The sequence below is a fragment of the Lampetra planeri genome, chromosome 65, assembly GCF_965212315.1.
Source record: "Lampetra planeri chromosome 65, kcLamPlan1.2.h2, whole genome shotgun sequence".
In the NCBI taxonomy this organism is placed as follows: domain Eukaryota; kingdom Metazoa; phylum Chordata; class Hyperoartia; order Petromyzontiformes; family Petromyzontidae; genus Lampetra; species Lampetra planeri.
Genome location: NC_136171.1, coordinates 2696505 through 2720903, shown reverse-complemented (window position 1 = coordinate 2720903; position 24399 = coordinate 2696505). Strand labels below are relative to the sequence as shown.

At 56.2% G+C, this 24399-nt stretch overlaps 1 protein-coding gene across 1 annotated transcript in view; it reads right to left on the bottom strand.

The window, feature by feature from the left end:
• LOC144737180 (uncharacterized) overlaps positions 1-24399 on the bottom strand; it is a 48621-nt gene that overhangs the window by 5430 nt on the left and 18792 nt on the right. Inside the window, exons 4-12 of the mRNA XM_078619902.1 lie at positions 24192-24348; positions 22437-22558; positions 18839-18976; positions 17276-17363; positions 8346-8477; positions 7396-7710; positions 5780-5965; positions 2103-2648; positions 1105-1178 (exon numbers count right to left, since the gene is read on the bottom strand). Coding sequence (XP_078476028.1) covers positions 1105-1178; positions 2103-2648; positions 5780-5965; positions 7396-7710; positions 8346-8477; positions 17276-17363; positions 18839-18976; positions 22437-22558; positions 24192-24348 — 1758 coding nt within the window. The remainder of the gene's footprint in view (positions 1-1104; positions 1179-2102; positions 2649-5779; positions 5966-7395; positions 7711-8345; positions 8478-17275; positions 17364-18838; positions 18977-22436; positions 22559-24191; positions 24349-24399) is intronic.

The following is a 24399-nucleotide window of genomic DNA, read 5'->3' as shown; positions in this document are numbered from 1 at the left end:
GGGGGGGTGGATGTGAGGGGGGGTGGATGTGGGGGGGGGGTCGAGATTGGGAGGGTGGAGGTGGGGGGGGTCGAGGTGGGGGGGTGGAGGTGGGGGGGTGGAGGATGTGGGGCGGGTAAGTGCTGTTGAGTAATTTGCCTCGCGTGGAATTTGATGGCGAGGCCGATAGGAAGCTAAGTCCGCTCGCCGGTTCACCGTGATGCAAAATAGACGCCAACACACACACACAACCCCCCCCCCATGGCGTGCCTGCATAGCCTGCATACCTGTACGGTTTGCCCCGTATTCTTGTGCAGGGAAATTGAGTTATCAGGTCCATACGGCGTACGGCCGTTTCGATACGGGCAAAAAAGAATAACAATAAAAAATCGTCTAGGTTTTTTCGGTAAAGTCACGTAGGTAAAAAATAAAATTAAAATTAATAAAAGTAGTAAATCTAGCTGTGATGGTCCCACCTGATGACGGAGACTTGTGTTGCCTCCGAAACGTCGTGATTTTTTATTTTATTTTATTTCTTTTATTAATTTGAATTTTATTTTTTCACCTACGTGACTTTACCGAAAAAACCTAAGAGTATGCATCCTTGCAGTCACGAAAGCTTCAAATCTAGAAAGAAAAAATCGTCTATTTGTTTGTGTTTCTCTCACTTGTGATGGGACTTTGAACTTCATAAGGGAGCACGGGGTGACCAATAAGATCTGACTTGGTCTGTAATAAGGTCGGGCACTATTGGTACCTCATTTGCCAGTAAAAAATATGATAATTGTTTTTTTTACCCTTTTATCTGGCAACAAAAAAACCAATTATCATATTTTTTTACTGGCAAATGAGGTACCAATGGTGTAAATGCTTACCCCGAGCTCTCATACTCTGATGGTGCATTGTCTTTCAGTGTGCTCGCCGTTCGGCGAGCACCCTTATTAAGGCCGGCACGGCACACAAACATTGAGGGGGTGGCGTGGCCAACACCACGTTCGGCCGCCTTTGTCTCCCCAGCGCTAACAGCACTTGACCCAACGTCCTTCAGTGCGGGCTACGCAGGGAGGACCCTTTGGCAGTGCACAGGCACACGCGCGTGGTTGCGGTGCGCCGGTGGAGTCTTACATCAACACCGTGGGCTGTGCTGGGGGTGCCGTGGGCAGCTCGTAGTCATTGAAGCTTTGAGGGCACAGCTTCCCCTGCGCACGCAACACACGGAACACACGCAACACACAACACACACACGCAACACACACACGCAACACACACACGCAACACACACACGCAACACACGGAACTCACGCAACACACACACACACACGCAACACACACGTGCAACACACACAACATATCAGTGCTCAAGAAGAAAAAATATTTGAAAATCAAAAGCCTGGCAGGACCCTCTTGAAAAAAGAGTCTCGAGACTCGGCGAGGCCTTACTGGGTAAGACAAGCGTCGCATGAATCGGCTGTCATCTCGATCGTGTGGCTGCCTTCCGCTAGCCCGCGGGTCCTCCTCCCCCTCCTCCTCCCTCCTCCTCCCTCCCCCTCCTCCTCCCTCCCCCTCCTCCCCCTCCACCTCCCCCCCTCCTCCCTCCCTCCCCCTCCTCCCTCCCTCCCTCCCCCTCCTCCCTCCCCCTCCTCCTCCTCCTCCTCCCTCCTCCTCCTCCCTCCCCCTCCTCCCAGCGTCTCCGAGTCGCCCTCCCTCCCCCTCTCTACGTGAGCGATAAGCGGGCACCATGCGTCGGCGGCACAAATCAAAATAATCATCGTTGTTATTATTACTGACGTAATTGCATGCATGCTGTACGTATGCTGATCTTCTTTCGCACCGCCGTACGTAGCCAACCGCGCTAATCGGAGGTGCGCTGGGGGGGTGGGGGGGCGGGCAAGGATAACAAACTAACACACAACAACAAGCAGATCTTGGCGATTTAAAAGTGCAGTGTAGCTCCCAGTGGCTTCCGAACATCGGAAGAAGAAGCGCGTTCCAGACGGCCGCAAGGGGCAGCAGTGACCACTGCCTTTGTTCGGACGGCAAGTCGGCATCTGCGTCGCGAGGATGACCGGAGCTCGCCATCCCAACACGAAAGGGAGAGGCGGGAACGGCCTCGCAAAACTCACCTGAGCCGGCTGCTGCTGCTGATGCTGCACGCCGGCCGCGGTACCAGCCGCGGTGCACGCAGCCGCCGCGGCGGTGCCGCCCACGCGGCCGCAGGGCGACGCCCTTCCGGCCGAGTCCGCGCCGACCGGCTCCGACCCCGCCCCGCTCGCCGGCGGGGTCGGAGGGACGGGCCGGGACGGGGGCGGCGGCGGCGGCGGCGGATGGACGGGAGGCAGCTCGTGGAACTCGTGGTGGAACATCTGGGCGGTCGGGAAGGAGCCGGGGGCGACTTCGAAGTGGTAGGAGCGCCGCTGGTGCGACGAGGACGACGAGGAGGAGGAGGAGGACGACGAGGAGGACGTGGCGGACGACGTCGGGCAGAGGGAGGCGGGGAAGGAGCAGGAGGAGGGCATCGGGGGCGGTGCGCCGTGGTGGTGGTGGTGGTGGTGGTGGGGGGCGGTCGTTGCCGTCGACGCTGAGCAGCCACCCGGCTGGTGGTGGCGGGGGGCACGGGGGGTCACGGCCGGAGGGAAGGCGTCGGGTTTGCGAGCGGCGTTCGGGGAGCCCTGATGGGGAGGAGAGGGAGGAGATAGAGATGCGTCAACACGTCATCAATTTAACACGCAGTAGTGGTAGTAGTAGGGCTTTCGCGGCCAATATTATCCATAAGAGGGTTTTTTGGGTGAGGTCGCGTGAATATAAACGTGTCGTTAAAGTCTCCACCACCCGACACAGCCAATTAATTATTAAGGGTTTGTCCCGTGAAGAGAAAGTGCCAATTCGTAAATTCACAGCATTTACAATCCGAGTAGTCAAATTGTGAATGTTGTGGATTTGCTCTCCAACACACCGGTGTGCTGTACCAGTAACGAATTGCCATGCCCTGTTTACATGACAAACCTTACTAAGTTCAAGTTCAAGTTAATTTATTAGGTATAGCCCTGTGAGCCATTCGGCTCTTGAATCGGGTGCAACCGCAAAAAACAAAAACATGAACAAAAAAACATCTTAAAGTGAATATGTGACCGAGTGCAAACAGAAAATCCAAGAAAAGACAACAAAATATTGCAGAAAAAACACCGTACACCAACGCTGTGTGCAAAAATCCCAGTGGGATGCAAGTCAAACAACAACAACAAGACAACTTAGATTAAGGCCATCAGTCTTACTCCGTACTACAACAAACATGGCTAAACCAATACACTTTTCGAAATCACCAATATAAAGCCATGAAAGCAATGAAACAGTGATCATAGGAACTGTGACGGAATTTTCACAATAAATGGCATAAACAACATGTACTACCAAAACCCTGTAGCCATAGCTGGCTGCATGAGTCACTCCACAACAGCAGGAGCATCAATCGGAGTATTCAAATTTTTCAATGCACCTTTAAGATCAGCACACTAAATCAAAACACAGATCATACTTTGCAGCGATCATCCGGAGCACTGGCCGCTGTGTCGGGTGGTGGCGGGTTTAACGACGACACTTTTATATTGACACGATCCAACCCAAAAAAAACTCGATTATGGACAAGATTTCATCATACCCCATTCGTTCACACGTCTCCATTGAAATGAATGGCGACTCTGAGAGAGCCCAGGAATTATGAATGGAATCCCCAACTCGCTTCCATCGCAAGACCGAGCAGTAACTACTGCACCTCCGTTCAAATGAATGGGGATTCTTGAGTGGCAATTCCAATGATTGCCGCTAGAGGGCGAACCGATCGTTAATAGCCCAGGGGTTGGACACCTGCATTGCACAGAGGACTCCCTCTGCTTACGAACGAGGCCTGTTCGTAAGTCGATTCGTTCGCAAGTCCAACTTTACTCCTGTCGATTCCAAACGCGTTGTACGGCGTGTACACTAAACACGGGGAGTGGCTTTAAAAGTTGTATAATCTCCTGTCGATGTAGATGCCACTGGTTCTTCAAGTTTTGTAGACGTAGATGCCACTGGTTCTTCACGTTCTGCAGATGTAGATGCCACTGGTTCTTCACGTTCTGTAGATGTAGATGCCACTGGTTCTTCACGTTCTACAGATGTAAATGCCACTGGTTCTTCACGTTCTGCAGACGTAGATGCCACTGGTTCTTCAAGTTCTGTAGATGTAGATGCCACCACTGCCATCTATTGCGCGGAAGTTTAACTTACGACTCTCGGTCCGAACAGACAACTGGACATACGGACAGGTTTGTTCGTAAGTCGAAGAGTTCCTGTATGCAGAATCGGAGCTAAGCAGGGGGAAGTACAACAAGCAGCTGGAATAAAAATGACTGTCAATCTAGATGATGATTTAAAAGTGACATCATAGCTCCCAGCGAAGAGCACGTTCCAGACGGCCGCAGAAGCGCTGTTAGATGGACAGCCAGAAGCCGCTGGCCATCGTGACGTTTGTTTGTTCGGGACCCACCGTCTCTCGTATTCACCAAAGTTGGAATCGAGGCTCTTGAAAGACCGAGTTGTTTTTACTTTACGGGATTTGGAGAAAGAAAAAAATGTCCCTTCCTGTTATTTTTGGTTGCCGGAAATCGCCCGCACGGGAATCAAACACGAAACTATTTTCTTCTTTAGCCATTGGAGGCAACGGGAGGAGCCAGAGGAAAGCCGTGCGGAGCAGGGGAGGGGAGAGAGAACGCACAAACACACAAACACGCTTTCACGCACAATGTTTTTTCCGCACCTCCGTTGAGCACGGTCGGCTACGTACGGTGCGAAAGAAGTTCAACGGACAGACACGCAGACAGGATCAGCTTCGAAGCTCTTTTAAGAGCAACCCGTACGAACATACACAAGACAAAAGATCCCCCCCCCACCCCCCCCGTGTAGCCTCAACAGACCGTGTGGGGCAAGTGCTGTTTGCGTGTAGCAGAGGCACCTATGAAGGCCGGCGCTGCGGCAACACGACGGGGTGGGTGGGGTGGACAGCGCCAAAACGCCACCGCCGCCCACCCCCCCTTCGTCGCCCCATTTCGGACGTCTGTACAAGCGGGTGCCCATTTTAGTTTCTTGGTGGGCCACTCCCGGGGGGCCTTCGCTGGGCCGGATGTTGCGGTCCGTGGGCGGCCCGGTTATTAGAACCCCGGTCTAAAAATATTGCCTCGCTCCACAGATGTTGCCCATCGCTCGCACCCTCATGTCACCCCCCCCCCCCGCACTGCACCCCCCCCCCCCACGCCCCGACTGCGATGAGTGTTGGAGCGTCACGGTGGCTAGGAGATGTTAACTACCTCGCCTGGTCTACAGGAGGTCGCGGGTTCAATCCCGACCCTGACGCCTGCTGTATATTTGGAGTTTGAATGTCTCTCTCTCTCTCTCATCATCATCACGGTGGCTAGGAGATGTTAACTACCTCGCCTGCTATGCGGGAGGCCGTGGGTTCGATCCTCACCCCCTTTCGCATGCTGCTGTATATTTGGAGTTTGCGTGTCTGCCTCTCAGGGAGCTACGGCCCCCCCCATTTCACCACCCATCTCGTCGATGCCCACACAGTTGTCCCTCGCGTCACCCCTTGGTGTCACCCCTTGGTGTCCCCCGTCCCCTACCCATGCGTGAGAGTACTGCGGTGACCGTGGGGGAACCAGACCAACGTCCCCCCCCCCATGCACCACCCATCTCGTCAATGCCCACACGGTCGTCCCTCGCATCACCCCTTGCGTCACCCCTCGACGTCACCCCCTCGGCGTCTCACCTTGGGCGAGAGTGCCGGAGAGACCGCGGGGGAGCCCCCCCCGCCCCCGGAGGTGCGGGCGAGGAGGAGGAGGTCGAGGCGGGGGGGCACGGGGGGCAACTCCGACACGAGCGGCTCGGGGGGCGGCCGCCGGCGGTGCATGATGGGAGAGGTGAGCGGCGAGGGCTGCGGGGACGGCCTCTCCACCTGGGTTTGAGGGATGGGGGGGGGGCAGGGGGGGCAGGAAGGGGGGGGGGTAACAGTCGTGAATTAACATTAAGTCAGCACGCGATGTGTGATGATTATATTATTAATGATAATTGGTTCTTTACCCTTCTATCTGGCAACAAAACTGACACCCTTTTACAAGGAGTCATGTTTGCATAGACCGCCAAAAGGCGTCATCTGGTCCAACCCATATGAGACTAGGCTCTAAGGAAAGCTGTCTCGGGTGTGGACCAATCAACTTCAAGGACAGTGCACATTATCAGAGTTATGTTCTTTTGTTTGTATTATGACTGCAGGTATTGCGGTCTATGCAAACATGACTCCTTGTAAAAGGGTGTCAGTTTTGTTGCCAGATAGAAGGGTAAAGAACCAATTATCATATTTTTACTGGCAAATGAGGTTCCCATAGTATATTATTAATGTCAACTTGCAACGCACAGAAAACAAGAACAAGCCGCATGCGCGCGTGGGCGCTGAGACAAACACACACGTGGGCACTCAACTGCTCACACGCGCGCGCAGGTGTTGAACCACACACACTCGCACGCAAGTGGGTGGGTGTTGAACTACACACACACACACACGTGGGCACTCAACTTTACAACGCACACACGCGCACGCGGGTGTTGAACTACACACACACACACGTGGGCACTCAACTGCACAACACAGACACACACACACACACACACGCACGGGTGTTGAACTACACACACGTGGGCACTCAACTGCACAACACAGACACACACACACGCACGGGTGTTGAACTACACACACACACGTGGGCACTCAACTGCACAACACAGACACACACACACACACACGGGTGTTGAACGCACACACACACGCGCGCGCGGGCGCCAGCGTCGGGCGAGGCGCGAGTGGTGGCAGCGTTTCGGCGCGACTGGCCGTGACGATGACAACCACCACTTCCTCGTCGCCCCCACTGCCTCCGCTTGGTCGGTCAGCCGGCTTCCCGGGGGGCCGCTGGAGGGCCCTGCTGGGGGCCACTGGAGGGCCCTGCTGCCCGACAGCGTCCCCCCTGCATAGCTCTTTTTTTCCAGAAGCGACGCTGGCTATCACAATCGGTAGCGCGACGAAGTGGGCTCATCATCGTCGTCATCACAGTGTGGAAATGTATATCAGCATCCACGCGACCATGGGGAGAGAGACACCGAAAACTCCAAATATACAACAGCAGCAGGCGTCAGGGTCGGGATCGAACCCACGACCTCCTGTAGACCAGGCGAGGTAGTCAACATCTCCTAGCCACCGTGATGATGATGAGAGACACGCAAACTCCAAATATACAACAGCAGCAGGCGTCAGGGTCGGGATCGAACCCACGACCTCCCGTAGACCAGGCGAGGCAGTGAACATCTCCTAGCCACCGCGGCGCACCGACTCACCCGCGAGCGAGCAGCCATGCGGCTGATGACGAGCGACGAGGTGTCGTCGCGCGCCGACGCCATCGTCATCAGGTCGTCGTCCTCGTCGCCTTCGAAGCCCAGGTTCGACGCCGAGTCGAGGCCGCACACCCGCAGGCCGCCGTGGCCTCCCTGCGACCCCTGGCCCCCGTGAGCCCCGGAGGCGAGGGCCGAGGAGGCGATGGCCGCGGCCAAAGGTCGCGACCTCTCGCCCCGCGGGTCGAAGGGGTCGACTACGATGGGCTCCGTGCCCTTGATCTCGCAGCGGCAGAACGGGCAGCCCTGCCCGTCCGACTCCTGGGGGAGCGGCGGAGGAGAGGTTGGGGAGGGGGGCAGGGCAATGGAGCGGAGGGCAGTGGAGGGGAGGGAAGGGCAGGAAAGGGGAGGGTAGAGAAGGTCACGGTCCTGCGATGCGGCAATCCATCTCAGGCCTGCGCACATCATGGGTGTGATCACCACTTGACCTCCCATCCCTAGGCCCGGAATTCCGGTTTCCCGGATTCTGACCCTGAGACCAGATCTCCCCGAGTTTTAATCAGGACTCTGACCCTGAGTCCCGGTCTCCCCGAGTCTCAATGGAGAGTGTCTGACCCAGAGACCCGGTCTCCCAGAGTCCCATTCGAGACTCTGACCCCGAGTCCCGGTCTCTCCGAGTCTCAATGGAGAGTGTCTGACCCAGAGACCCGGTCTCCCCGAGTCCCATTCGAGACTCTGACCCCGAGTCCCGGTCTCTCCGAGTCTCAATGGAGAGTGTCTGACCCAGAGACCCGGTCTCCCAGAGTCCCATTTGAGACTCTGACCCCGAGTCCCGGTCTCTCCGAGTCTCAATGGAGAGTGTCTGACCCAGAGACTCGGTCTCCCCGAGTCCCATTCGGTCTCCCCGAGTCTCAATCAGGACTCCCCGAGTCCCATTCGGTCTCCCCGAGTCTCACCTGCCAGGCTGTGAGGCAGCACGTGCACATGAGGTGACCGCACGGCTCAATCTTGACGTCCTTGTCGTTCTCCGCGCAGATCTTGCACAGCTGGAACGTGGATCCCATCTCGCAGTACAGCTCGTACTGCTCCTGCAGGGGCCACAAGAGGGTGGGGTGAGCGAGCGAGTGTCCACGTGTCCGCGTGTCGAGATGGGGAGCGGTGGGAGCTACGCTGCCCTACGAACCAGGCTTATGACCCGAGTTCATATCCCGCTCACAGCTAACACCGGTGATGATTATCTGAACAGGTCCCTGGTCCTTCTCTAGGTGTGTAAACATCGTCACTGGGGGAGACAAAGGCGGCCGGGCGTGGTGTTGGCCACCCACCCCCTTCGTGTTGCGTGCCGGCCTTCATAGGTGCTGCTCGCTTAACAGCACCTTGCCCCAAAAGTCTGTGAAGGCTATACCGGGGATCTATGTCTTGTGTGTATAACTGCGTGTGTGTGTGTGTACGTATGTGTTGGGAGCGGTAGTTGTTGGGGATGACGGTAAGGCCCCAACCCTTGCAGTTGCAAGCTTCAGGTTAGTACAACAAACCTGTCAACTCATACGGTTTACCCCGTGTTCTTGCACAGGGAAATGGAGTTTTCAGGTCCATACGGAGTACAACCGTTTCAATACGGGCAACAAAATAAAAAACAAAATGTGTCAATGTGTTTGTTTGTGTTTCTCCTTTGTGATTGGACTTTGTAGGATGAACGTTGAGACGTATAAGGGGCACGGGGTGACCAGTAAGGTCTGAATTGGTCTGTAATAAGGTAGGGCACTGATAAGGGGTTAACAGCAATGTCTCTCCCTATCTATCGCTCAATCTCTCTCCAAACCTGTGAACCCATGAGTCATTAACAGGGGCGATCGTCAGGAGGAGTTCTACCGTACAAACATCACAACAATGTCTCGACGGCCCTTGTGCCAGGCTAGGTACACTTCGAGGCTATCACGTAAAGTGTCAAAGCCTCGCTCCGGGCAAGAGGTCCCGGACACAGAATCAGGAGTTAACCGACATTCATGGCCGACACACACACGGAAATACATAAGACAGCCCATGTATACAGATGCACAAGTGGATGTGTGTATGCACATTGACATGCACACAGCTGATCGTCGTTTATCCGGCTGCTTCCAGCATTTTCTGCCCATCCCGGACCGATCTCGCGAAACCGCGACAAACGGCCGTAACCATTCCGGCTATCATCAAACACACATCGTGGTAGTGTTGAAACAGGAGCGGAGTGGTAGTAGTGCTACATACATGACCCAGTGATGCAGAGTCTTCGAGATTGATTAGTGGTAAGTCCGGTAAAATACGGTAACTTTTTACAGCAGGAAATGTATTTGTGTCTATTTATGCCAATTTCACGTAGTAAACTAATTGAAAAAGGTTTCACACGTAGGATTTCGCGACCAATATCATCCATAATACAGGAGAGCAAAGCCAACACACAGGTTAGTGCTGTACTAGTGAAGTACCGGTAAGTACGCTGGACACCCAGGTTGAGGCACACGTATCTTTATTACAAGTTGTCGGTACAGGACAGCACTAGAGGGGGTAGCGGCCCCCTCACCCGGATAACTGGGGATACACCCTAGCTAATCCTGACCTACTCCCAAGTCCTCCACTAACGGGCTAGGGGAGGCTAACTGGCCCGACACTGGTGAGTCGGGCTACGGTCTCCGGAGTCCCAGGGTACTGACCCTGGTTCACGGAACCACGCCTCTGGCTCGATCCTCCGCAGCCCTGACAAGGGCGGCGTCGAGGGGAGTCCAGGGCTTCTAACTAGGAGATCTTCCTTCTTCCTCCTTCGTTCCCAGACTGAGCCACGAGCTCTCTCTGTCCTCCCCCTTTATACCCCCCGTCAGGATCACAACCCCCCAGGCTGCCTGATGCGGACGTCGCTGCGGGCACCCCCCCCCGTGTACTCCCGGAGCTCCGCCCACTGTGTTTATTCCCCGTTGGATCCCATGCACTTACAGCCCTCCCGTAACAACCCTACATCACTCCCCCCATTACAGCTCGCAGCCGTCCCGGCTGCAATAATTCCAATAAAGGAACATTTACCCCTCAACCCCGTGTGTGCCTCATTTTTTTCCAACAAAATGCAAATTGAACAACAACAACAAGAACAACAAGAAGAACAAGCACACCCCCGAAGGGAATGTCCGACGCACCCCCCCCCCGTATAAATACGAAATCCGTAAAAGCGCGTATATACAACTAGCCAGGAACTCCCCCAGCACACACAGCACACCCACGACACACAACGCACACACACACTGTGGCAGGAGCGCACCACCGACGCAGCATACAGTAACCATGACACGTGAAATAAAAAAAATTTTCTTCTTTTTGTATATTATAAGAGTCTGCGCATCTTAGCGCGCGTCCTTGCCGCAGGCCCGTCACACGGGGCAACCACGGACGGCGGACCATCCGGTGGCGGCTGTCTCTTCCGAGATGAGGTCGCGATTGAAGTGGCGCGACCGTCGGCATCACCCGTGTGGGATGTAGGGCATGAGCCCGTCATTCCCGGTGCACCTGTGGGTGGGACAGCCGGCAACACATCAGGCGAGAGCAGCGACGGACCCTCCGAGTCGGTCGACCCCCCACATGCCTGGCCCCGCGCGTGTGGAGTGGGCCCTCGCACCGCAACAAACGGTTTTAGCCTAGAGGGGTGTACAACCCACCGGCGCCTGCCCCATTTGATTCGAACGCACTGAGGCCTCAAAACCTCGACAACCTCGACGGGGCCCCGCCACGGGCGCACGAGTTTAGAGGAGGTCGCGAGTGGTACCTGGGGACAGTGCAGCCATGCCCTGTCCCCCGGCTTCCACTGCAGCACGTGCGCGCGAGCCAGCCTGAGGCGCTCGTTCGCCTTTTGACGCCTGTCAGAATTTAGCCTCGCAGCATCCCGCGCCTCAGTCAGTTTGTCAAGGTTAAATTTAACGTGTTCACCCAATTTAATTTTACCCAGCGGCGCGGGGATCCGCAGCTGTGCCGAAACAGGTGGGTCGGGTTCGCGGCCATACATAAGAAAGAATGGTGAAAATCCCGTCGCAGCATGGGGGGCCAATCTGTATGCCGCTAGAACCCCTTGAATTTGTAAGTCCCAATCAGTCTGTGAGTCCGAGACTTGCTGCGACAACATAGACGAGATGGTGCGATGCAGACGCTCGACCATCCCGTCCGTTTGCGGGTGATAAGGAGAGGTTCGAATTTTTTTCGTTCCTAGGAGATCACAGACATGTTTTAGGAGTTTCCCGGAAAAATTTCTACCCTGGTCGGTCAGCAACCGCTCCGGAGCACCTTTGTCCATGACATAACCCTGGACAAAGGCGTCGACGATGGCTGCTGCCGACTGATTTGGCAGGGGCCAGGCCATAGGCCAGCGCGTAAAATATTCGACCCCAGTAAGCAAATATCTGTTACCCCTGGGGGTGGCGGGGAATGGCCCCAGAATGTCCAGTGCGACCAGTTCATTTACTCGGGAGACCTGGATGGACTGCAAGGGCGGGTTCGACATCCGTGCCGGTGGTTTGCGCTGCGCACACCGAGGGCATGCTGCCAACAGATCAGTGACATCCCTTGTCATGCCCGGCCAAAAAAAATTCAGCTGGAGCAAGGCGAGAGTTTTCTGGGTCCCCAGGTGGAGGAGGCGCTCATGCGCAGCCCACACCACCTTACCCCGTAATCCCGAAGGGACCACCAGCCGGTGACGGTGGGATTTGCTGTCCCAATGCATGAGCAACCCTGCGTGCATGCCCCAAGCGTCGGCCTCACCCGTCCCCCGCCCCTTCCTTCCGGCGCGACGACGCAACGCGAGGAGGGAGGTATCCTCCATTTGGAGGCGCCCCCATTCATTAACGGGCAACCCAAGCAGGGAATCTTTCCCCTGTTCCGCGATATCATTGGTGACCAATGTTTCGTCATTGGCGGCGGCCGCCAGGACCGGAACCATCATGTCCCCTGCCGGCTTGCAACGCCCAGACCCCAGGAGGCATGCGCATTCGGAGGCGGTTGGCATCCGTGACAGAGCGTCAGCGTTGGTGTGGCGAACGCCCTTACGGTAGGTGGTTTCGAAATCGAAATCCTGGAGGACCTCCAACCATCGGGACAATTGTCCCGATGGCTGTTGAACCTTCAGGGCGTACTGCAGTGCCGCATGATCTGTGCGGACGGTGAAATGCCGACCGTACAGATATGGGCGATACTGTTGGATGAAATAGACAATTGCCAACAGTTCCCTACGGGTGACACAATATCTTTGCTCCGCTGGAGACAACACCCGACTGCCGTACGCAACCACCCGTTCCACGCCGTCAACCACCTGGGAAAGCACACCTCCAATACCCGTGTTGCTCGCGTCGGTGTCGAGCAAAAACGGCCTAGAAAAATCTGGGTAAATCAGGGGAGGAGCCTTTACCAGGGCGTCCCGAAGGGAGCAGAAAGCAGCTTCCTCCTCCTGACCCCAGTGGAACCGAACCCCTTTAGATGTTAACGCGTGTAGGGGTTTGGCAATCGTTGCAAAATTAGCGACGAAGCGTCGGTAATATGATGCGAAGCCAATAAAACTCCTGACCTCTCCCACCGAGGTGGGAGTCGGCCAGGAGCTGACACACTGCGTTTTGGCGGGATCGGTAGCAATACCCGAGCGCCCTACGATGTGCCCCAAATAACGCACCGACTCGCGTAACAAATGGCATTTCTGGGGCTTAAATTTCAAATTAGCAGCCCGCATCTTTAGGAAAACCGCCCGCAACCTCTGGAGATGTTCATCAAAAGTTTTACCAAAGACAATAACGTCATCCAAATAAATCAGGCACGATTCCCATTGCAATCCAGCCAAAACCAATTCCATCAATCGCTGGAAAGTTGCCGGCGCTGAGTGTAAGCCCATCGGCAACCGGTTGAATTGGAACAGGCCGTGCGGTGTACGGAAAGCAGTTTTAGGCTTAGAATCATCATCCAGAGGAAGCTGCCAGAATCCCGAAAGTAAATCTAGTGTGGAGAAGAATCGCGCTCCCGCCAAGGCGTCCAGCGATTCGTCCATCCGTGGGAGCGGGTATGCGTCGGCAACCGAAATTTTATTAAGGCGCCGAAAATCCACGCAAAACCGCAACGAGCCGTCCTGCTTTTTAACCAGGACGATCGGCGCTCCCCAAGGGCTGGTGGAGGGAGAAATGATGTCGGCGGCTAACATGTCATCAACAGCCGATTTGACATGGTCCTTTTCGGCGGGACTTAACCGAAACGGATTTTGGCGAATTGGCGCGCTGTCACCCGTGTCAATATGGTGACGCAGCAGGTGAGTGCAACCCAAATCATATTTATCCCGACTGAAAACGTCGGAAAATTCCCTCAGTAGCGTTCTAAGCTGTTGGCGCTCTGAATTTGTCAGGTCCGTCGATCCCGCACAAAGCGCGTCGAGCCACCCTTCATCGCTGTCCGAATGTGGGAGCATTCGGGAAGCAGTGCCAACATGGTTCGCGACAGTTTCCTCGCAGGGTACCGGCGTCGCGTGAGCGAGCACCGTCCCTTGAGGAACCACCACTGTCTGCGACCCCACATTGAGGACCGCGATGAAAGGGTCCCCGTCCCCTCTTACGACGGTCTGGGCCGGAATCAAATTAGGTGTACTAACCCCGGCCCTAGACGGTCCCAGCAAAACACCCTGATCCCCTACGCCCTTAGCGAAGGGCTTACGAAGTTTCAGAGGCACTAGCATTTGAGCTCCCGGCGGCACACTAACTGTTCTGACGACGAACGCCGGTACCGTCGCGAACGCCGTCCGAGCCGCCGCAGGGGAAGGCAGGAAGGCCATGCGTCGCCCTGACGGAAGCTCAATGCATCCTTGGTCGATCAAAATACGAATTGGCATTTTGCCTAAGAAATCCGTCCCCAGCAGGCACGGAACCGCCAGCGAGGAGGAAACGAAAATCGGCCCCGACAATTTGATGTCCCCGATACAAATTTGCGCGCGAATCTGTCCCATGATGCCCAGAGAGCCCCCGTTAGCGGCATAGAATGGGACGTTAACCGGCAGTAAGGGCCGGCTTTGTACAGGCAGAATATTGTAAATTAAGTCCGAAATGATTGTCGCCGATGCCCCCGTATCGACCAGGATGCGTACCTCTACCCCGTCAATGTGTCCGACCACGGCCGACGACCCTGACGACGCGGCTACCACGCGATGGGCCAACACGGACCACTGTTTGGGCTCGATTCGAGTCCCCGCAGTGATCCGCGTTGGGCCGTCGCAACGCAACATCGGCCCCCCGTTCGTTGTGGTGCGAGAGTGTGCAACGGGTGGGTGCTTTGGCCAAGCATGTGTGGTGCCGCGACTCGCCGGATCATGTTGCTGGAGCTTGGGAGGAGGAGGCCCGGCGTCCCGTCGAGGCGTCGTCCCGCGCTGTCGAGGCGAACGGCACCCCAAGGCGACGTGGCCCCGAACGCCGCAGTTGAAACACCGCGGACCCCCCGGTGGAGACGATGGACGGTCGAACCGGCTTGAGCCGTCCCTTGCCGCCCGTGCTCCTTGCGCCTGTTGCCGTCGGTGGTCGACGGCGTAGAGCTCCTCCGTCTGAAGGGTGGCTGCAGCCACCGCACGCCCGGCCGATGCCCTGCTGGCTTTCCGCCGCAGGGACAGAAGGTTGGCGTGAAGGAGGCGCGCCGCCTGAAGAGAGGTCATCTCGGCGTCCTCCTGTGCGACGACAGCGATGTCCAGGTCGTCTGCCAGGAGGAGGATTTTCTCCGTGACCATCGCGTCCACGCCGTCGTCGTCCATACGGGGAAAAGCCGTTTTGGCCAGCGCCAGGAGGCTCGTCCTGTATGCCAGGGGCGACTCTTTTTCACCCCGCTTGCGGTCGTAGAACTGCTGTCTGCATTCTGCAGATGGTCCATAGACCCCAGCCAGCAGTTGTAGCGCCCTCGGCAGAGTAGAACGCTTCTCTCTTGGCGCCGATGTGAGGGCGGCGAGCGCGTCGGCGTCGAGGAGCGCCGGCAGCGCGCAGAGGGCTTCGTCGTCCGACCACCTAGCCATTTCTTGGTGGGCGATGAAGCGACGCTGGAAGCCGCCCCAGTCGCCCTCCGCGCCAACAAATTCCTTCAGCGGAGGTAGCCGTTGTTGCAGCGCAGCGTTCGCCTTGGAAGTCTGCAGGCTGCTATCCCCAGGACTCGGTTGTGCGTCGGCGCGAATGGCAGATGGAATCGCCTGTCGCAGCCGTGATGACGTTCCCGCCGCTGGCGATGATGCGGCTGTCCCAGCGAGAGCGGTGTCGGACCCAAGGTTTAGCCCGGCCACGCCCTCTGCAGCTGCCGTGGCGATGGCGGGAAATTCAAAGTTGGAGTCTTCCGAAATGGCGGGAAGGCGCTCCGGTCGTCGACTCCCCTCGCCCCGTGGTGGACCACCAGCCCCCAGCCGCGTGATGTTTTCCAGCGTGGCGGCAGCGGCATACAGCAGCTCCGCCAGCCTCTCGTGAGCCAGCCGTAGCGCGTCTGGCTGCGGCCCCTCTTCATGCCGATGCCCCGGCAGGATCGCGTCAGGCCCCGGCTGTACCATGTCTTGGTGAGCCGTCTCGGGCTCAACGATTTCAGCAGTGTCCTCGTCCGGCACTCTGGCTCGAGCTGTCTGACGTGTTTCCATGTTCGTAATACTTCTGACCCCAGATGAAGTACCGGTAAGTACGCTGGACACCCAGGTTGAGGCACACGTATCTTTATTACAAGTTGTCGGTACAGGACAGCACTAGAGGGGGTAGCGGCCCCCTCACCCGGATAACTGGGGATACACCCTAGCTAATCCTGACCTACTCCCAAGTCCTCCACTAACGGGCTAGGGGAGGCTAACTGGCCCGACACTGGTGAGTCGGGCTACGGTCTCCGGAGTCCCAGGGTACTGACCCTGGTTCACGGAACCACGCCTCTGGCTCGATCCTCCGCAGCCCTGACAAGGGCGGCGTCGAGGGGAGTCCAGGGCTTCTAACTAGGAGATCTTCCTTCTTCCTCCTTCGTTCCCAGACTGAGCCACGAGCTCTCTCTGTCCTCCCCCTTTATACCCCCCGTCAGGATCACAACCCCCCAGGCTGCCTGATGCGGACGTCGCTGCGGGCACCCCCCCCCGTGTACTCCCGGAGCTCCGCCCACTGTGTTTATTCCCCGTTGGATCCCATGCACTTACAGCCCTCCCGTAACAACCCTACACTAGTAACGAATTGGCACGTTCTGTTTACGTGACAAACCTTACTAAATTGGCTGTGTCGGGTGGTGGCGGATTTAATGACCTATTTACGCACGAATAAAACCTGTACTATGAAATTTTAAACGCTAAAAAAACACAAACACACAGAACACCTAAATGTGCAAAAATCATCTTTTTTAAATTCTGGTGATTTTTGTTTTTAAATCTGGCACCCCCATTCCCCCTGACGCCCGTCGGATAAGCGATGATGGACTGCAGTTAATGACCCACAGAAGAACGAACCCACAGACACACAAACACATGTGTGGCGCACACACACGCACACACACGCACACACACGCACACACAAGCACACACACGCACACACACACACAGGCAAAGATCCCCTTGTGTAACAGACTGTTGCTGTTAGCGAGTGGCACCTACGGGTGGGTGGTTTGGTCAGCACTACGCCCGGCCGCCTTTATCTCCCCAGTGGCGATGTTTGCACACTGCACATTTGAGGCTGAGTCAACCTAGGGGAGGTCCAGGACCGGTTTCAGATCATCGTCACCGGTGTTAGCCGTGGGACGGAATCGACCCCGGGTAGTCAGGTTCGTAGCACGGCTTGCTAACCACTACCACTACCACATACGTACACACACGCGCGCACGCACACACACACACGGATGCCAGAAGCGTATTTGACCTTACCTGCGTGACCTTTATGTGATCGTGCTGTGCGGGCTCACACAAGCCAGTCAGATCCGGATTGAGATTCCGTCCGTCCGGAAAGAGGTAACTGGCACAGACACGCGGGGGGTGGGAACGAGTGAGTGAGTGAGTGCGTGAGTGCGTGAGTGCGTGAGTGAGTGAGTGAGTGCGTGAGTGAGTGAGTGAGTGCGTGCGTGCGTGAGTGAGTGAGTGAGTGTGAGTGAGTGAGTGAGTGAGTGAGTGAGTGAGTGAGTGAGTGTGAGTGAGTGAGTGAGTGAGTGCGTGAGTGCGTGAGTGAGTGAGTGAGTGAGTGTGTGAGTGAGTGAGTGAGTGTGTGTGTGAGTGAGTGAGTGCGTGAGTGAGTGTGTGAGTGAGTGAGTGAGTGGGGTGAGTGAGTGAGTGAGTGAGTGCGTGAGTGAGTGAGTGTGTGGACTGATGCGTTACGGGAGGACGTGGAGCCGAGTGGACTTGCCGACGACTGGTACCAGTAGTTTCGATTTAAAGCTTTCGTGACTGCAGGGATTCATCTTCTTGGTTCTTTTGGTAAAGTCACGTAGAAGGGAAATAATAATAAAATAATAAAAATAAAACATTATAAAATAATTCTCACGACGTTTCGGCCACAACGCAAGCAGCCGTCCTCAGGTGAAGCGTCATTCAGACGCTGTCTTTCCGACAGATCTGTTCTTCACCTGAGGACGGCTGCTTGCGTTGTGGCTGAAACGTCGTGACAATTATTTTATTATGTTTTATTTGTATTATTTTATTATTTCCCTTCTACGTGACTTTACCTAAAGAACCCAAAAAGATGGTACCAGTAGTGTCAAGACCGGCCTCAGTGGAGGAGGCTCGTGAAGGACGCTACTGGACAGTTGGAGGCAGTCGCCCTCCAACAACAACGGAGGGCGGAGGAGCGACGCTCACAACAACGAGCGGAGCGCCGGGCGGCTAAAACACAGCAAGTTGGCACAGTAGGGGGCACAGGTGGTGCATCAGCCAATCATCAGTCAGTCGACCCGTGGCACCTGGGTCTGCCCCGTGACCTCCTGTCAGCGAGCCTTCGACACTTCACGTGGCCTCAAAGTGCACCAGGTGCCGTGGTGACGGCGCCGTGGTGAATGGTCGGTGTGTCAGTGTGTGTGTGTGGGGAGAGGTAGTGCCAGCAGTTAGCGCCACGAACCCAGCGGCCCAAGTTCGATTCCCGCTCACGGCCACCACCGGCAACGCGCCACCGGCAGAAATCACCTGAACCGGTCCTGGGCCTCATCCGAGGGTCGACACGGCCTTTAAAACTATCTTTGTCTTTGTGTGCGTGCGTGTCCGTGCGTGTGTGCGTCCGTGCGTGTGTGCGTCCGTGCGTGTGTGCGTCCGTGCGTGTGTGCGTCCGTGCGTGTGTGCGTCCGTGCGTGTGTGCGTCCGTGCGTGTGTGCGTCCGTGCGTGTGTGCGTCCGTGCGTGTGTGCGTCCGTGCGTGTGTGCGTCCGTGCGTGTGTGCGTCCGTGCGTGTGTGCCTCCGTGCGTGTGTGCCTCCGTGCGTGTGTGCGTCCATGCGTGTGCCACTCACAATCCCTCGCGGTAGCCGTCCAGCAGGGCCTGGAAGAGGGGTTTGTTGTGGGGGATCGTCTGCAGGATGTTGCCGTCCACCGTCACGTAGCCGATCGCCCACTGGCCCAGCCTCGTGCAGCTCAGCCGGAAGATGTAACTGAGACGAGGGGACACGGTCGCACGACAGACAATGATCCCCCCTCCTGTAGACCAAGCGAGGTAGTCAACATCTCCTAGCCACCTTGATGATGATGAGAGAGACACGCGTACTCAAAATATACAGCAGCAGGCGTCAGGGTCGGGATCGAACCCACGACCTCCTGTACACCAGGCGACGTAGTCAACATCTCATAGCCACCGTGATGATGATGAGAGAGACACGCAAACTCCAAATATACAGCAAGCGTCAAGGTCGGAATCGAACCCACGACCTTCTATATACCAGGCAAGGTAGTCAACATCTCCTAGCCACAGTGATGATGATGAGAGAGACACTCAAACTCCAAATATACAGCAGCAGGCATCAGGGTCGGGATCGAACCCACGACCTCCTGTAAACCAGGCGAGGTAGTCAACATCTCCTAGCCATCGTGTTAACCTCCTCTCTCCCGGAAAGCCCCACCGAGTCTCACGACTCTTTCTCAGGAGGGAAGCTCCAAGTTTTCGCGGTCGCGAGACGAAAGTACATTTTTGCGGAAATCGGTTTGCTTTGGGTCAAAGCCACGGTGGCTAGGAGATGTTAACTACTTCGCCTGGTATGCATGTGGGTTCTATCTAGACCTTAACACCTGCTGTATGTTTGGAGTCTGCGGTGTCTTTCTTCCTGTGTTGGTCGCGTGGATTTTTCTCATGGTCCTTCGGTTTTTCCCCCCCGACACATTTGAGAATCAACGTCGCGCGTTCAGAGTATTTGGCTGCTATGTATTTCCACGTGATGATGATGATGATGAGCAATAATTTGTGATGTCTAGGTCGCTTCTGAAAAAAAAAGCAATACAGCTCAGTGGGCCTTACCTGGTTAAACACAAATTGTTTAGTTTAACATGTAGGCTTTCACGATCAATATTATCCATAATCGAGGTTTTTGGGTTATATTGCGTAAATATGGACCCACTACTAATTGTAGTGTATAGTGTAGTGTATAGTAGAGTATACTAGTACAGCACTAACCGGTTGAGTGTTGGAGAGTAAACCCACTAGAACATTTACAATTGCAGTGTATAATGTAGTGTATAATGTAGTGTATAGTGTAGTATACCAGTACAGCACTAACCGGTTGTGTGTTGGAGAGTAAACCCACTACAACATTTACAATTGTAGTGTAGTGTATAGTGTAGTGTATAGTGTAGTAAACCCACTACAACATTTACAGTTCGAGTAGCAGTGACGTTTCGCCGGTAATTACAACAACATCTGCAGCCAGCATCATCAGGCGACAGCCACAGAGTTGTGGACAAATCCTAATCCTGTTAAGGTCTTACACAAAAAGCACTATTATGAAAAATCGTTTAGTTTAGTTCAGTACATTCTTGGGGGTTTTTTTTATTTTTGGCTGTGAGAGGAAACCGCAGAACCCGGAAGAAACCCATTGCAGAACAGGGGGAGAGAATACAAAGACAAAGATCCCCCGTGTAGCCTCAACAGACTCTCGGGGGCAAGTGCTGTTAGCGAGTAGCTGCGCGGATGAAGGTCGGCACTGTGGCACACGAGGGGGTGGGTGGCCAGCACCACGCCCGGCCGCCTTTGTCTCCCCAGTGGCGATGTTCACACATCGCACCGGGTACTTGTTTGTGGCTGAGTCGATCGAGGCCCAGGACCGGTTCAGAGAATCGTCACCGGTGTTAAACTCGGGTCGCCACACGCGGAACACGCACACACACGCACACACGTACACACACGTACACACGTACGCACACACACACACACACGTACACACGCACACACACACACACACGCACACACACACACACACACTTACACACACACACGCACATGTATACACACACGTACACACACACAGGCGCGCGTACACACAAACACGTACAAGTACACACACACGCACACACGCGCAAGTAGACACACACACGTACACACACACGCGCACGTACACATACACACGCGCACGTACACACGCGCACGTACACACGTACACACACACACGTACACGCACACGTACAAGTCGTCACCACGGCTCCTGTGCCAGGCCAGGTGCACTTTGAGGCCACGTGAAGCATCGAAGGTTCGCTGACAGCAGGTCACGGGACAGACCCTGTAGGTGCCATGGGTTGGCTAACTGAGATAACCGGGAAATGTACCAGCTAGCTGTACCCCCTACAAGTACACACAACAACAACCACCATTCGCCACTAAGTGGCGGTGACGTCACCACGGCGCTTGTGCCAGGTTACGTGCACGTGAAGTGCCGAACGCCCGCTGGCACGAGGTCACGGGGCAGACCCAGCAGGCGCCACGGGTCGACTGACTGAGATGATTGGCCGATGCACCACCTGTGCCCCCTATCGTGCCAACTGTGCCAAGTACGCACAAGTACACGCACGCACACGCACCGCACACGTACACCAGATATAGTAAAAGGCAAATGAATAGAAAACGCAATCGTGCCCAGATTTTGCGGACTAGGGCAGAACGGGCGTCCGATTCGGAGAAACGGGAAACCCGATTTGGCCCACCGACCACGAGCCCCGCTCACGCCACGCGGAAAACCCTCCGACAAGATCGTCGTCGTGAAAGAGTTTCCCCTCGACGCGAGAAGAGGGAAGAGCTGACCGGACGCGGGTCTCGCGGTCAGACGGCCACACGGATACCCCCCCATCCCCTGCCCCCCACCCTGCCACCACCCCCCACCTCGCCCCGTCCACGCCCAGCCATGGAACGTGGCTCAGCGGTGGCGCACTCGCCGCTCGTTACAGCGGGGGGTGGGGGGGGGAGTGACTGAGCAAGCGGCCAAGTGACCGACCGAGCGAGCGACTGACCGTGCGAGCGACCGAGCGAGGGAGTGACTGAACGAGTGACCGAGCGAACGAGTGACCGAGTGAGCGAGTGACCGAGTGAGTGACCGAGCGAGCGAGGGAGTGACTGAACGAATGACCGAGCGAGCGAGTGACCGAGCGTGCGAGCGACCGAGTGACCGAGTGAGCGAGTGACCGAGTGAGTGACCGAGCGAGCGACCGAGCGAGGGAGTGACTGAACGAGTGACCGAGTGAGTGACTGAACGAGTAACCGAGTGACCGAGCGAGCGAGTGACCGAGTGAGTGACCGAATGAGGGAGTGACCGAACGAGTGACCGAGCGAGTGACCGAGTGAGTGACCAAGTGACCGAGCGAACGAGTGACCGAGCGAGTGACTGAGCGAGTGACCGAGTGAGTGACCAAGTGACCGAGCGAGCGGGTGATCGACCGAGTGACCGAGCTTCCGAGCGAACGAGTGACCGAGCGAGTGAGTGAGCGAGTGACCGAGTGACCGAGCGAGTGAGCGACTGAGCGAGTGACCGAGCGAGTGACCAAGCGAGCGAGTGAGTGAGCGATCGAGCGAGTGACCAAGTGAGTGAGTGACTGACCAAGTGACCGAGCGAGTGCCCGAGCCGTCGGCTCTCGTACCTGCCGGGCTTGTTGGCGTACTTGAGGAGGCGGGCCTTCACCTCGTCGTAGGTGAGGAAGGCCATGTAGCCGGGGTGCGTCACCGCCAGCACGTTCCAGTTGCGCAGCAGCGACGACCAGGGCTGGGCATGACGACGGGGGCACGCGGGGACAGGCGGGCCAAGACACAGCGGGTCTGTTAGCGAGCATCTGTTAGTGATCATCTATCTGTTAGTGATCATCTGTTAGCGAGCGCCTATCGAGACGTGAAACGCTAAACAACAACAACAACAACCACACGCACCGCACCAGGTACTCATTTAAGGCTAAGTCGACCGAGGGGAGGCCCAAAACCGGTGCAGATATTTGCCGCCGATGTTGGCCGCGAGCGGAAATCGAACCTCGGGGGGTTCGCTGGGTGGCTCGTGGTGCTAACCACCGTGCCACCGCTCCCCCATATGAACCACGACAGAGGCCGTCCATGAATGAGTCACGCGAATTTGGACGATTTTTGACCCCCCCCCCCCCCTAGTCGCACGGCGTCACAAAAAGTCAGACCGCCCCCCCCCCCCCCTCAAATATGACGTCACATACTCGTTGGTTTCTTCGGTAAAGTTACGTGGGTAAAAATGAATACGTGAAAAAACAACCGAATTAAATCACGACGTTCCAGAGGCAACACAAGCTTACGTCTTCAGCTGGAACCGTTACAGCCAAATTCACTGTAATAAGTGAAGAGAGCTAATAGAGAAACACGACTCTATAGGGAAAGAGTGGGGGGGGGGGGGAGCAAAGGTAAGGGGGGGGGGGGTTGCTGTTGAGGGGTCGGGAAGGGGGAAAGTGTTACGCTGAGTTCAGCTGATAGAGAACATCTATTCATTATACGTCACTTCACCGAAAAAACCAAACAGTATGAATCCTTGCAGTCACGAAAACTTCAAATCTGGAACAACACGACACTTTGGGGCCGCGTGAAGCGTCGACGGCTCGCTGCTGGCGGGAGGTCACGTGACTGAGCCAGGTGCCGTGGGTTGCCCGACTGAGATGACTGGCAGATGCACCTGCTGTGTGCCCCAAGTGGCACCTAGCCTGGCACCAGCGCCGTGGCGACGTCACCGCCGCACAGTGGCGAAGACAAAGATCCCCCGTGTAGCCTTCAGGGGCCGTTGGGGGCAAGTGCTGTTAGCGAGCAGCACCTATGAAGGCCGGCACGGCACACGAGGGGGTGGGTGGCCAGCGCCGCGCCCGGCCGCCTTTGTCTCCCCAGTGGCGATGATTACTACACACAGCACAAGGCACTCATGTTGAGGCTGTGTCAACCTAGGGGAGGCCCAGGACCAGTTCACTCTCACACACACACGCTCTCTCACACACACAAAGATCCCTCATATAGCCTTAACAGACTGTAGGGGCAAGTGCTGTTTGCGAGCATCACCTATGAAGGCCGGAACGGCACACGAGGGGGTGGGTGGCCAGCACCACGCCCGACCGCCTTTGTCTCCCCAGTGGCGATGTTTACACACCGCACCAGTTACTCATTTGAGGCTGAGTCGACCTAGGGGAGGGCCCAGGACCGGTTCAGATAATCGTCGCTGGTGTTGGCCGTGAGCGGGAATCGAACCCGGGCAACCAGGTTCATAGCGCAGCGCGCTAACCGCTACACTACCGCTCCCCACACACACACACATACGCTCTCTCTCACACACACACACTCTCTCACACGCTTTCTCGCACGCACGCTCTCACACTCGCACGCTCTCTCACACTTGCTCTCACCTGGAAGAGGCGGGTGAAGATGTCGAATTCGAAGACGGAGATGCAGTCGTTGCAGGTGAGGTCGATGGTCGACTTCAGCGCCATCGCCTCCAGGCCCGAGCTGATGGGGTGGACCTCGCTGATGCACTGGCGGAAGACCTTCCACGGCACGATCGCCCTGCGGAGGGGGACGGACACCCGCTGGCTTAGTCGCCCATTCACTCGTTCA